Source organism: Macadamia integrifolia, chromosome 2 (genome assembly GCF_013358625.1).
Source record: "Macadamia integrifolia cultivar HAES 741 chromosome 2, SCU_Mint_v3, whole genome shotgun sequence".
Lineage (NCBI taxonomy): Eukaryota > Viridiplantae > Streptophyta > Magnoliopsida > Proteales > Proteaceae > Macadamia > Macadamia integrifolia.
In genome coordinates, this window is record NC_056558.1 from 3,641,112 (window position 1) to 3,656,359 (window position 15,248).

A 15,248-nucleotide genomic window follows, 5' to 3' on the forward strand; every position below is an offset into this window, starting at 1 on the left:
TTTTTTCTCCTTGACATCCAACGAACGCCATAAGAAAACAAACAGAACCTAAGAAAAGAAAAGGCACAAATGGGAGAGGAAGAAATTAACAAGATCACCTAATAGAGCTGTCAGAAAAATAGACCACTTAATAGAGAAGGAGAAAAGCTATCTTAATTGACAAGGAGAGTAGCCATCTCAAGGCCTCAAAACAAAATAAAAAAGAGGTGCCCAAGCAGAACTAGTAAGCTTAAGTGCTTCATTAATTGTTAATAGCTAGCTAGCTAGATTAAAATGAAATATATCATGATAAATAAAAATCAGAAAGCAAAGAATTTATCCCAGCTATGGTATTGTCTGTGTTTCTCAATATTACAGTTCAAGAGAGAGTCCACCAAAACATTCTTCATCCAAGAAATCCTGATTTTCTTGAGACCTAGTTCATTAGCATGCTCTAGTTCAATGCTTCATTCAGCCTCTGCAATCAGTGTGAAAAACCAAGCTTGGTCCTATTACTGCTGTTGTGGATGATAGAAAATTGTCACATTCAATCCCATTACTCTCCAAAGTGGGCAAGAACTGCAGCTGAGACCACATTGATATGTTGAAGCTTGAGCCCTGAATCAATAAAGGCTCCAGCAACACTGACCAGTCAGTACATCATGTACACCTCCTCTATTAGTTGGATCAAAGTATGGGTGGTGTTGCCCAATCTTCATTGGCTTTCCAACCCTCCATTATCTTTGCAAGCCTCCTCATCAATAATGATCTTGAAGAGTACTTCTGGTATTCATGGTCCTTCTTCTTCTTGGCTTTGGTGTTTCTTTTGCTGTTTTGCGACATAGAATAATAAAAGTTTGGATGAGCTTTAAGGAATTGTTGAACATTTGCCTTCAGAAAGAGTTCCCTAATGAGTTCTTCTTGTTCTTCCCTCTTGCTTGTCCATTTGTGATTATGACCCAAAAGCCCTATATCATCATACCAAAGACATGTGAGATTGATGTTGAATGATGATGAAATAATCCAAGGTGAGAAGAATTATGGGGACTACTTCTAACCTCTAGATTTTTCAGAACTGCTTATTGTCTCATTCAAATCACCTAAAGCAGTTGTTTGAGAGGATGTACTTTCATTAGCTGAGGAAGGGATCCAACTTGACTGCTTTGATGGGTGGAGTTTGATGATGGCATGGATCGCGTGGCTCGAATTCGATGTTGCATGAACTTGTAGATCCTCCATTTTCCACAGAATCCATATACCACTACCAGATGATGATCCTTGTGGATCTAAGCAGAAGTTAGCTGAGAACCCTAACTGTTTAATAACTCTAGAAGCTCCTGCACCACTTATAACTGTTTCCATTAGAATGAGTATAGAGGGGTTGTGTTGATGGATAATATCTCTAATTGCTTCAAGAAATGATGCATATCCTGCACCCCTACAGTTCCAGAATAGAATCTTCATTGGTGGAAGGACTGGTTGGTTCAGAAAACTTTCTGGAATGGTTGATAGGTTGATATTGGAGTAGTCTTGGGAAATCCCTAACCAGCTGCTCCAGATTTCTGCTATTGTCTCCTCTATTTTGGGGATCATTGAGACCTTATAACCCATTACTGGACCACTTGGTACAGTTATTGTTAGACTAATACTCTCTACTATGGTTGATGGAACTAAGAGGACAGGATTGTTGTGCCTTGGAGAAAACATTAGCTCTACTGGTAACCTTGCTAGGGTTTTACTTATCAACTGGCCAACTAAAGGTTCTGGAAGAAACTGAATGGATGAAAGTCCAGGAGCTAATGTAGTGGTAAACCTTGATAACAGACCATTAATTACATGGTTCCTAGTACGAATGGATATCGATGGTGGCCGGTAATGGGACCTCTGCATTTGATGTGAAAGAATTCGAAGAAGCTGAGGCTTTAGCTCTTCTTGCAATGGATGGCGGCGATGAGTGACAGACGACGATGAATTACTCCTCAACAACTGCGAGGATGAAGAGGAGTTTCGATCATTGAAATGGCGAATAGAGGGCATTATACTAACAAATTGAAATTGAGACTGGTGGTTCTTTGATGATTTAGGGTATAGTATTGCATGGATTATATCTTGTTAGAGATGATGAAAAAGTGATGTTCTTTATAACATTCTTCTTCTTAGATTCTGGCTTGAATCATGTGGTTGTTTTCCACACTTTTGAAGCAATAAGATGAAGAAGATTGTGGTAGTGGTTCGTGGCATAGATGAGATAGCAGGTAAGAGTCATGGATGGATGGATGATGATGCACTTTGTGTGATGCCAATGGTGTGTTACATTTGAAAAACAAATGATAGAGACATTGCAACAAGAAAAAGAAGATGGGTTCTAGAAAAAGAAATGAAAAAGACTTAACTAAATAATAGAATTAAAAAAGGAGTTTTCCTAGCCCTAGTAGACCACATTACTCATTAATTAATTTTTCACCTCCACAGTATAATAGTTCACTATGTATGTATGAGTTTTTCCTCTTGCTTCCCAAAGATCTTTGTTGTGTATGCATTTCTATATTTTTTTAAACAAATTTTGATCATTATTATTTTTTTATTTTTTTTGGTAAATTATTTTGCAATATATAGGTCTTCACCCTAATATGGCATCTAACATAGCTGTTTAGAGGCAAAGATACATGTTGCTGATTGTTTCTAAGTGAGACATCCCAGAGTTTTTTTTTTTTCCAGATCCATGTAACCGACCCCATTTAGTTGGTGTATAAGGTTGAGTTGTGTTGTTGTTGTGGTAAAATTTTGAGCATTATAATGACATAGAGAAGTTATATTTATCAGAAATTTTACACATCAATAATATGTACCCGAATTTGTACCCTCATGTTGCTGTTACACATGACAACTGTTACAAAAGGCATGAAACCTCAGCACCTTCATAAATAAGTAAAAAAGAAGATTAAAAAAAATTGATTTTAACAATACTGTATGTCCACATTTAATATAGGATATATTTCCCTACACTATGCGTACTAAAGTATAACGCTTCATTATTTGCTACATGAAAATGCATGAATATATCCATATGATAAAGAACCAGATAAGCATCTCATTGGTTCAATTTCTCAGCTTAAAATGTGTAGAGGAAGTAGCTAATTAAAATGACAAATGATGCCATTTTGTATTTTATATTCATCTCCATTTAATGGTATTTCGATAATTTTATTAAAACTTTCTTTCTTACTTTATACTAAAATTTGGACAATGAGACATATATGGAGTGCTCTATCATATGGACTAATCTATGTACTGCCAAGTGGTAAATAGAGAAGAGTTGTTATACTTCACTAGGCATATCCTTTGATATATATAGAATCCAATGAAGATTTTGACAAAAAGCATCCTGAATTACTCTTCCTAAATTTACTGAATGAATTAGTTTAATCATAATTAGATTTGAGCCTGTGGTGGAGAGTAATGTCTGGTCTATCATGCAATTATTTTCAATTTTTTATCAATAAATATTTTTTAGGGCAAACATGATCCTTGAGTATTTTAATATTAAATAATATTAATAAATTATGAGCTTGTGGTTAGCACAAGCACAAGTATTCATCTAACACGTCTTTCTTCTTAAGCATGCATCTTGATGTTGGTTTTGTCATGGTGACTTCATTTATATAATTAGATTTCTGCCAGTTCTTTTTTTTTTCCTATTCTAACATTAAATAATAATAATAATAATTTGGTAAACATTATAGTCATTATTATTATTATTATGAGCTTGTGGTTAGCACAAGCAATATTATTTCACCTAACATTTCTTTCTTCTTCTTCTTCTTCTATTTATTTTACAATTTTTTTATTTTTTTAATTGGATGTCATCACCAAAATTACATTATTATTTTTTTTAAATTATAATTGCATCTGACTAGGGTTTAGTAAAACTTTATCCCTTAAATTAATCAAGACATAAAAAGATCTAGCCAAACATCTATAGTTGAATGCCCCCACTTCCTAAAGTAAACTTTCTTTCCACCCAAAACAAATGCCCCCACTTCCGAAAAAAAAATTTCATAATCCAATTCTGATAGAAAAGCATGCATCTTGATGTAGGTTAATTTTGTTAAGTCATCTGGTGACTTACGTTATACAACATGATGTCCGCTAGTTGTTTTCTTCTCATCCATTGTTTTTCTTGGGGAAAGTCTAGTGTTCAATATATTTGTTTTCATAAAAATTTTAAAGTATGTTCTAAGATTTTGAGTCCGTGGTTAGCACGAAAACAATTATGGGAAAAAGAACTCTACTTGATCGTGTGGCTATCACATCCAGGCACAAAAACATGATGACCAAACACAAGAACAAATGAAATTACTACACGTTGCTCGTGAAATAAAAAATGTCTTCCATCTTGATGTTCTTGTGTGCGCTCTCATTAGCCCTCGCATTGGAACCAGGTGGCGATCTCTTGTCCAAGAATTATTAATCTATCTAATGACTATTTCCTATTTCTTTTCTAAAATTAGAATTAGATCTAGAAATGGGGCATACAATTTTCTCTCTCAAATAGAACCAAGATATAAGAGACCCAATTGAATACGTAGAAGCAGATCCAGCTGATGACATGCTCAGATGTGACAACAACTACATTAGCTATTTAATATCTGTGAGGTGATGAGCTTCAATCTTACAAGTAATCACGAATTATATTGACCTTTGCAGGTCTTCAAAAGGTGTCAAAAAAAGCAAATTACATCACATAGTTGCTCTAATTTCATCTGTAACTCTGTCAATGGTTTTTCTGAAATTGTGCAATATAATCAAATGCTAATTGGAAGAATTCACCAAGGCTTCTCTCTACTTTTTTTTTTTTTTTTTAATCATGATTTATTTGAATTTGAGAAGTGATGGATTCACCAAATTTATTAATTGAATTAAAAATATACCTAACCAAGCGACATGGAAAGATTACTTAAAAGAACCTCAACTAGTACAAGAAAAACCCACTTAAACATGTAGAAACAAAACTTTTTTAGTCCATCTTCCCACATCCTTATCACATAAATAGCTACTAACCTTTGTGAGGTTAAAACTCCCTTCTAGAGACTTTTAGGATTTGATTAAAATAATACCGTCACATCCATCTTTGCCAAACCAGCCTGCCTTCTCACACTCTCTTTTCTTCTTGATCATGTGAGCCGCTTGTATATGTATCATCATGCACATTCTCTTGTATGATTTTTTTTCCCCCTATTGAGCGTCCAAGCCAATGGCCAGCCTATTAAGCACTAGTAAGGCCAACGGCCACCTAATCCTACACCCACCCACCTACACACACTTGCATATGATAGGATTTGATTCCACAACCTCTTCTCTTGGGCGTCGACTCTTCAAGCCAACTCCCATTCCTATGAGGGAATGCGTGTGTGTACAATTTCCGTTGTATCCATGCATTGGGATCTCTCAAGTCAAGCCTAGTCACACTAGAGAGAAACACCAGCTTAGCCTAGTGTTGGCAGCTACAAGAAGAAAAGAGAATGTGACGGTATTATTTCTAACCTCGAGGGTGTGTTCGGGTTGGGGTTGAAAAACACTGACCCTAGGTCAAGGTTGGGCCGGGTGATCTAGCCTAATCTGACCTTAATTTTAACCCTGATTTATATAATATAATTTAGGGCTGTCATCCTATCTTTTATTCAAAATAATGAATCTGAATAATTAATTCTTATGGTCAAGTGTTCTAAACATTTGTTATTGTGTTACACTTTACAATTTTAATTGTGTATCGATCATTTGATTTATTGGTGCTGTTTTTCTTTTTAATGCATAGGACACAAATGAAAAAAAAAAACATAATCAAGACTATCCCGGCCCTAGCAAAAATCAAGCAATTAGGGTCAACTCAGCCCAACCCACCCCAATTAGGGTCAATTAGGACTAGTTTGAGTTGGCATAAGCCCGGCAGGGTTGAACCTAGGCATGAACCTGATAGATTTGGACCTAGGGTTGGGTTGGGGTTCTAAGAAACATGGCCCAACCCAGTCTTGTTTCACCCCCTACTTCCTACGAACCCTTGATAGGGATCAAGTCAACCATAGTTCCCAAAACCAGTGTATGGCTGGGAAGAATCTCAAAATTTGGACCCTTAAATGGGTCCAACCCTAGATTTGAAATGGTTGGACCTAATGACCTCCTTCATCTATCAGATCTATTAATAGGAGTTTGGCAGCCTAATGGTGTACTGTATGCATATTTTGGAAAAAAGGCTGGCATTGCAATGGCGTGCCAGGGATTTAGAGAAGCCTATACAAATTGATATGCACTAATATAACATATGCAATGGCATACATGGTAATTATCTCTGACATACTTCAATCTGATTGGACATGGTGAGTAGGTTTTGTCCTTGTATGTGGGTATCATCCTAAAGCTATGATTTACTCTGAAGGGATAAGTACTTGCCTTGAGTGTTTAGTGACCTTTGACAAGCTAAGCTAACACTCAGGTGGCCAAATTATATCAGAGTTGTGGATTTTGTGGCCTGGGAGCAAAGGCATCTGCTGGTCCTGAAAGTGTACAAAGTTTTTTCCGTGCTTGAGTCCTCTACACCTCCCCTACCACACCACTGATGGTGAGGATTTTGTCGCCTGGGAGACTTTTAAAGAAAAGAACACTCACTAGTGCTTACACACAGTTCTCTTGACAAAAGCCTTCAAAGTTCATGTGATGACTTGTATTCTGCAAGGGAGCTTATGGATCACCTCAAGGAGACTTTTGGCAAGCAGGATCATCTTATTCGCCAAAAAAATCTAATTTTTGGCACTTCATTCAGCTAAAATGTCTAAAGGTACTTCAATCTTGTACCATATGATCAAGATGAATAAAATCTTCCAGGATCTTGAATCATTCGGTACATTATTTGATCTGCAATTCAAGATTGAGATCGTCCTTGCCACTATTAGATACGAGCTCACCAACATGCTTATTGGTGCAGAAAGCACCCTTAAGAAGAGGAAGGCAATAGCTCTGGTTACAGAGAAATGCTCTATGTTTATTATAGGCAAGAAGAATATAAAGGCTATAAAGGGTAAGTCCAAGGCCAAGCATTCACCTGTAAGAATGGGAGGAGTGCAGAATAAGAACAAGGTTACCAAGGGAATGCAACAAGCCAGGACATTGGAAGAGGAACTGCCATGACTACCTCGCTTCTTTGACGGACAAGGCAGAGCAAGGCATTTATGAATCCTTAGTACTGAATCTCACAAAATGTTTCAGCAACATTGCAGAGGTTGTGTTCCATCTTCTTCCTTAAGTTTTCTGAAGGTTAACTGTACGATCAACTTGCAGCTTCACTTGTAATTCTGGTACATTGGTGGCCAAAGCTATAAGCGGTTAACGGACGGGAAATAATGTCTTCACAATCTGGTATATTAGGTAGGAGAGGAATTAGACTATCTTCTTCAGACACAGGTCTTGTAAGAAAATCCTCAACACAATGTGATGAATCAGCTTGGCCATATCACTCTGTGGCTCAATGAACTGTAATGCCACACCTGGTGTATAAAAGATGTAGTCCATATTTTACTATTATCAGAGAAGATGGTGTTATACATGCCAGTTCATCAAGATGACAAGGGGTTTGCCAATATGTTCCACTGCATGCTTGATTGAAAAATCTCTGCAAAGCAAGGTCAAAATGCACCTGCTCTTTCTTTCACCAGAAACCACCAGGAGCAGGGTCATCTGCATGCTTTGGATCAGAAAAGAAACCATTTACTGGTGGGGGTTGAGCAGACACGAGCAATACACAATCCCCTGTGGGGAAAAAAAGAGAAGTAGCCCCTTCAAACCCAAAAGTACTTGGCAGAACAGAGGATGACTTCTTATATACATAGAACATGCTACATTCACCCAAATCTCAAACAAGGATGAATATTCAACCTGACAAGTTGGTATTAAGGTACAAAAAATAAATAGTATTCTAATCTTCTTTCAATTCTTATAGTACTTCAACAACAACAACAGCTCAGCCTTATCCCAACTTTATGGGGTCGGCTAATTAGTTTTGAGGAGTTAGATAAGCTTCTTCTTTTGGAAGTAGTGCTTCAAGTGCCACAACTGCAAAACTGACACGCAAATGCACACACCCAGGGACATAATACTTAACCATGCCACTCTGGTGTTGGTTGTTTCGCTAACTTCCCTCATCTCTGCTTCCCTACAATATGAATACATAAATAAATAAATATATAAATGAATAAATTTGATGTTTACCCACTTTATTTTTTTTTCTTTTTGGCGCCGCGGTGGGGGGGGGGGGGAATGGCGTGGGATCACAACTACTCTAAATATATTAAGTTTACTATAACCAAATACCTGCTCTTGAGATAGAGCAAATTTTCATGAATGGCCCCCACTGCTCCTTCAAGCTTCCTCAATTCAAGTTCAACACCCTAATTAATGAGAAAATTAATAATATGTAAATATCTCTTGATACATAAATCCAAGCAATGATCAGTAAAAATTAAAAGAAAAATGATAGGTAAGTCCTCAACTGAGTTGTAAATTTTATTTTGGTGGCTGTTTCATTTTGCTCCCAAAAAGGAAATTCACTATTTTCAGATATTTCAGATGAGAGAAAGAGAGCCTAAGAGCACAGCCAATATGTAATTTATCCACTACAGCTGTTCCCCCACCCTCACCATTCCCTGTCCCCAACACCCTTACACACCACCCCCCTTCCCCTCAAAAAAAAATCCATCCCTCTTCTCTCTTACCAGTCCTTCCTCTGATGTAGATGAAGCATGGAGAGGAAATGACCAAAACAGAATTCAGACCAGCCCATCGAGCAAGTCCAACCATCCAGCCTTCGGTCCACTTAATGGGCCAGGTTTTCAGCCCATTATTTGGTCCTAAGAGCAGTCCTTGCATGGAGATTTCTTCTAGGAGATTGGAGCTGTCAAATCTGCTGTGCAAGGAGAAACTTATGCAGAAATTTGATAACCATTTCATTTAGCTTCTATATTGGAAGTTGAAGAATTGGAAAAATTGTGACTTGTGCCAATAATGAGCACAAGCCTCTCTATTTATAATAAAGTAAAACCCTAAAGTGGGCTTAAGGGCCCGTTTGGATAACACCCCTAAAACCCATTATTACAATATCACTCATTATTCAACACTCCCCCTCAAGTTGGTGCATAGATATCACACATACCCAACTTGTACAAAATAGAATAAGAAGATTTACCACTAAGTACCTTTGTAAGAACATCTGCTAAATCTTCACTTCTCACAAACGGAATGCATATAAGGCCTTGCTCCAACTTCTCCTTGATGAAGTATATATTAATCTCCACGTGTTTGGTATGGTCATGCTGAACTTGATTGTGTGCAATGCTGATGGCTGACATATTGTCACAGTATAACAACATTGGCACCTGAATGGACATACCTAGATCATGGAGAAGGCTTTGAAACCAAAGTAACTTACATATACCATGGAACATCACTCAACTCAGCTTTTGCAATTGATCGAGCCACAACTGACTGCTTTTTACTGCGCCACGTAACCAAGTTGCCACCAACAAATACACAGTAACCGGTAGTTGAACGATGATCATCTGGAGATCCTGGGAATCAACATCAGTATATGTCTCGACCCTCATGTGACATGAAGGAGAGAATAAGATGCCATTTCCTAGGGCAGTCTTCAAGTACCGAAGAAAATGGTACACAACTTCCATATGAGAGGAATGGGGATCCTGCCAGTATTGACTCACTAAACAGACTGCATGAGCTATGTCTGGTCTAGTGTGAGATAGATGAGTCTTCCATCCAGCCTTTGATACCGATTTTTACCAACATGTTCACCTTCCTTGCTTTTGAGATGAGAATTAGTATCAATAGGAGTATCTGAGGGCTTACATCCTAACATGCCAATCTCAAAGAGGAGGTCCAAGGTATATTTCCTCTGGGAGAGAACAATACCCTTAGTATATTGTGCCACCTCAATTCCAAGAAAGTATTTCAACCTTTCAAGATCCTTGATCTCAAACTCCTTACCGAGATAGCTCTTGAGCTTCGAGATTTCAGTTGCATCATTGCCAGTAACAACAATATCATCCATGTATACTATCAGCACAGTAATCTAATCACCCACCCTTTTAATAAACAGAGCGTAATCGGCATTACTCTGAGTGAAACCAATTTCTATCATGGCCTTGTGGAAACGACTAAACCATACCCTAGGAGATTGCTTCAATCCGTACAGAGCACTTTTCAGTCTACACACCTTGCCTTGGTTTTTTGAACTAGAGTAGCCTGGTGGAATGTCCATATACACTTCCTTTGTCAGCTCTCCATGAAGAAATGCATTCTTGACATCTAGTTGTTGTAGCTTCCAACCTCAATTCACTATAGAGGAGATTAGAACTATAACAATGTTCATCTTGGCAACGAGAGCAAAGGTCACCCGGTAATCGATCATATATGCCTGAGTATATCTCTTGGCAACCAGCCTTGCTTTGTATCTATCCACAGTCCCATCAGCGTTGTGTTTAACTATGAACACCCATTTGCAGCCAAATGGCCGCTTTTGTAGTGGAAGAGTAACCAAGTCCCATGTGCCATATTTGTGAAGTGCTCTAATTTCCTCATTCATTGCCTACTTCCAACTAGGTTTTGCATTTGCCTCCTGCCACGTTTGAGGAATGGAAGCAGAAGACAAGGAAGACACAAAAGCACGATATGATGGAGACAGGGCATTAGAAGACACATCATTGGAAACGGGGTGCTGAGTGCATATCCTATTACCTATTCTATGACCAATAGGAACATCAAGAGATGGATCAAAATTGAGGAGAAAAGAGACACCTGGGAAAGTAGACTCAAGATCAGAAGGCAGCTGAGTAGCAGTGGTAGTATGAGTAGTGGTGTTAGTTCTCCTTTTCTTATGAGAGAACACCTTTATCAATGGACCATCCTGTGTTTTCTGCTGAACTTGTGGTTCCACTTGAATGGGAACCTCTTGACCACTAGTTTTCTCTCTTGTATCCCTCTGAGTTTCGTCCCTCTCATCCATAGGGAGAAGTAAAGGACCATCAAATGAAGGAATCTGTAGAACCTCTTCACCAGAAGACTCCCTCTAAAGAGGTGAGTAATTGGCCCTTGTCTCACGAAAGATCACATCCACCGAAATAAAGAGGCGTCGAGGAGGATGATAACACCTGTATCCCTTTTGAGTTGGTGAGTAGCCAACAAATACACCGGAGACCCCTAGGGTCAAGTTTTCCAAGAACCTGATGATTACGCACAAATCAAACAGAGCCAAATACCTTAGGCGGAACAACAAAGGTACGTAACCCAAATAACATCACAATAGGGCACCTAAACTCCAACATTCATGAATGCATCCTATTAATAAGATAGGAAGCAGTAAGGACAACCTCACTCCAATGAGGGGCAGGGACCTGCATCTCAAACATCAAGGAGCGAGCAACCTCAAGCAAGCGTTTATTTTTACGCTCTGGAACCCCATTCTGTTATGGGGTAACAACACAACTCGTCAAATGATTAATCTCATGATCAACCAAATAAGATTGAAATAAACCATCCATATATTCCCTGCCATTATCAGTATACAAAATATGAACCTTAACATCAAACCGAGTCCTAACCATAAAATGGAATTTGCAAAGGCACTTAAACACCTCACTCTTATGATGCAATAAATAAATCCAAGTAGCATGAGTATCGCAGTCACTAAAAGTAACAAACCATCTATATCTAGATACAGAGACACAACGGGCAGGTCCCCAAACATCAGAGTGAATTAGAAATAGGATAAACCTTTCGATTTTGTTTTGCAAAAACACATGCATCACAAGTAAATTTGTCCTGAATATAATGTTTAACTAAAGCAAGAAATAATCTAAATAAAGTTCCCATGAGGGGTGACCCAGACGACGATGCGAACTCAGGAGTTCCGAGAGTGCCAAATCTAAAGTGGCATAAAGTGCCCTTGAAGGTACAATGTCCAGGTAATAGAGACCAACACTCATTCTACCATTGCCAATCGTTATCCCCGTCACCAAGTCCTAAAACACAATGAATAGGAAAGAAGGTGACCTTACAGTTCAAATCTCTAGTAATACCACCAATAGAAAATAAATTAATAGAAAACTGAGGGATATGAAGAACAGAGGACAAAGACATAGTGGGTGAGCATCCAATGGAACTCGTTCCAGCAATAAGGGAAGGGGAACCATCAGCTACCTGAACCTTAGAGTTACCTAAGGGAGGACAATATGTAGAAAAAAATGTGGGTACACCAATCGTGTGATCAGTAACCCCAGAGTCAATTATCTAGGCATGGGAAGCAGCATATGCATTATGACCACAATAGATATTACCTAACTAGGCAGAGTGGGAGGCAGTAATGGCTGGTAGAGAGGAGGCAACAACAACAGTAGAGGATCCATCTAAGTCAACATATGATGTAGCACAGTCATCTCGTCGTTAGTGAAGTAGGAACCTATGGGACCTAAGCTATCAGTGTTATCAGTAGATTCAGACTGAATTGCTTGATACTGAGAGGACTTTCCACGACCTTGATTACACTCACGCGTATTAGTAGGTCACCCATAGAGCTTCCAACAAGTCTCCCTAGTGTGTCGCTCCTTCCCACAGTAGTCACACTTTAACAATAGGTTAGTCAGTGGAGGGAGGAGCAAGTGTCCAAGTATTAGAATCAGCAGAGAACTGTGCAGACAATAAGGCAGCACGATCCTGAGAGAAAGGCTGGAGCATCTCAGATCGAAAATTTTCTTCTGTGTGGATTAATGAAAAATCCTGTTTAGGACAAGGATGGGGTCATGATTGAAGAAATTGGCCCTAATCTGATCAATCTCCACATTCAAACCTGCCAAAAAATCAGACACGAAGCATCTCCTCACACTTCTTAAAGCCTATGACATCAACATCACAAACAAGCTGATAGGTTTCACAGTAGTCAATATCATTCCACAACAACAATCATAACCTTATCCCAACTAAATGGGGTTGGCTACATGGATCCGATAATAGAAAATAAAAAAGCCCAAAAGATAGGTTAAAAATGAGGGAAAATTGAGATAAGAGAAGACGGTAAAGCAGTAGAGAAAGACGCATCATGGGAACATCCCCTATAAGGGGTCGGCAACACGGGTCCTTGTCCTCCACAAAACTCTATCCGAAGTCATACTAGAATCGAGCCCTATCCTTTGCATATCTTTCTGAACCACTTCGTCAATAGTGACCTTAGGCCTACCCCTACATTTTCTGGCTCCTACAAAATAAATTTGGTCAGTCTTCCTTACTGGGGCATCGATAGGTCTCCATTGAACATGGCCATACCACCTCAACCGGCTCTCACAGAGTTTCTCCTGGATTGGTGCAACCCCCAAATCTTTTCTAATTCAGTCATTCCTTACCCTATCTCTCCTGGTCTTCCCGCACAGCCCTCTCAACATTCTCATCTCCACTACACTCAGTTTATTTAAAGTACTCTTCTTGACTGCCCAACACTCCGCTCCATACATCATAGTTGGTCGAATAACTGTCCTGTAAAATTTTCCCTTAAGCTTAATAGGCACTCTTCTGTCATATAGCACTCCTGATGCACCTCGCCATTTCATCCACCCAACTTTCCTATGGGCAACATCATCATCTATGTCTCCCTCTTTGGCAATGATAAGCCCCAGGTATTTAAAACATTCACTTTGGGGTAGTTCCTGATCCCCGAGTTTTACCACTCCCTCCCCTACTCTAGATTGGCTGAAGGGGCACATTATGTATTCGGTCTTCATCCTAGTTATCCTAAATCCTCTTGATTCCAAGCTTGATCTCCATAACTCCACTTTAGTATTAATATCATCCACAGTTTCATATACCAGAACAATATCATCAGCGAATAGCATACACCACCGAACCGAGTCTTGGATGTGCCTGGTTAGATAATCCATAATGAGAGCAAACAGGGACTTAGAGTAGGACCTTGGTGTAACCTAGGGGTGTCAATCGGTCGGTCCGGCTCGGTTTCGGTTTGGGTTGAGTCAGTTTCGGTGTGGGAAAGTTGAAACCAAAACCGAACCAATAAGGAAATTCCGGTTTCGGTGCGGTTTGGTTTCGATTTCTTAAATCAATTTGTAACTGGGTTGGTTTTGGTTTTTGGTCCAGTTTGGATTCGACTTTCCATACAAATGTTTACAAAACTATACAAATTTTGATTTTTTTAATGAATTTTGGAGTGTTTTGGTTTCTTACCGGTTTGGTTTCAGTTTCGGTCCAGGTTTTGAGCCGGTTTCGATTTGGTTTCGGGTTCATCCGATTTCCGGTGCGGTTCGGTTTGGTTTTGGGGTTGCAATACTCCAAACCAAACCGACCCAATAAGGCTTTGGTACGGTTCGGTCCGTGTTGTTATCGGTTCGGTCCGGCCGGTTTTACCGGTTCGGTTTAAGAATTGACACCCCTAGTGTAACCCAACTGTGATTGGGAATTCGTTACTTTGACCCTCCGTTGTTTTGACACTTGTCACCACTCCCTCGTACATGTCCTTAATTTTATCTACATAGTTAACCCTGCCCCTTCTCTTCTCTAGGACTTGCCAAATTAGCTCTCTTGGTACTCTATCATAGGTTTTTTCCAGGTTAATAAAGACCATATGGAGGTTTTTTTTGTGGGCTCTAAATACTTCCATAAGCCTCCTCAGTAGGAAAATAGCTTCTGTTGTGGATCTCCCTGACATAGAACCGAATTGATTCTCTGATACTCAGTTTCCTCTCTTAGGTGGGACTCAATAACCGTTTCCCACAGTTTCATGGCATGACTCATAAGTTTTATACCTCTGTAGTTGCTGTAATTTTGGGCATCACCTTTGTTCTTATAAACTGGGACCACAATGCTTCTCCTCCACTCAGCTAGCATAGATTTTGTACTCAGGATTTTGTTGAACAACTTGGTTAGCCAAGACACCCCCTGTCCTCTCCTAGGCTCTTCCACACTTCAATTGGAATCTCATCCGGTCCCGAAGTTCTACCTACCTTCATCCGTCGTAGGGCCTCTTTAACCTCGTATTTACTAACCTGCAATAAATGTCCATCGGATATGTTGGAATCATGTCTGCTCCCCTCCTCCTCTGGGTCCAACCACATACCACACAAATTAGAATAATATTGGGATACTGTAAGTTCCTTCTGGGTAGCCCTATGAAGTTTTTTTCTCAATTCAAAGCACTGAGCACTAACACC

The 15,248-nt window shown here is 39.2% G+C and overlaps 1 protein-coding gene across 1 annotated transcript in view; it reads right to left on the bottom strand.

Annotated features, from left to right (window-relative positions):
- Nucleotides 1-7,824: 7,824 nt before the first annotated feature.
- LOC122066632 (transmembrane emp24 domain-containing protein p24delta3-like) overlaps nt 7,825-15,248 on the bottom strand; it is a 35,678-nt gene continuing 28,254 nt past the window's right edge. The window contains exons 3-4 of the mRNA XM_042630463.1: nt 8,341-8,417; nt 7,825-8,182 (exon numbers count right to left, since the gene is read on the bottom strand). Coding sequence (XP_042486397.1) covers nt 8,038-8,182; nt 8,341-8,417 — 222 coding nt within the window. The 3' untranslated portion in view covers nt 7,825-8,037. The remainder of the gene's footprint in view (nt 8,183-8,340; nt 8,418-15,248) is intronic.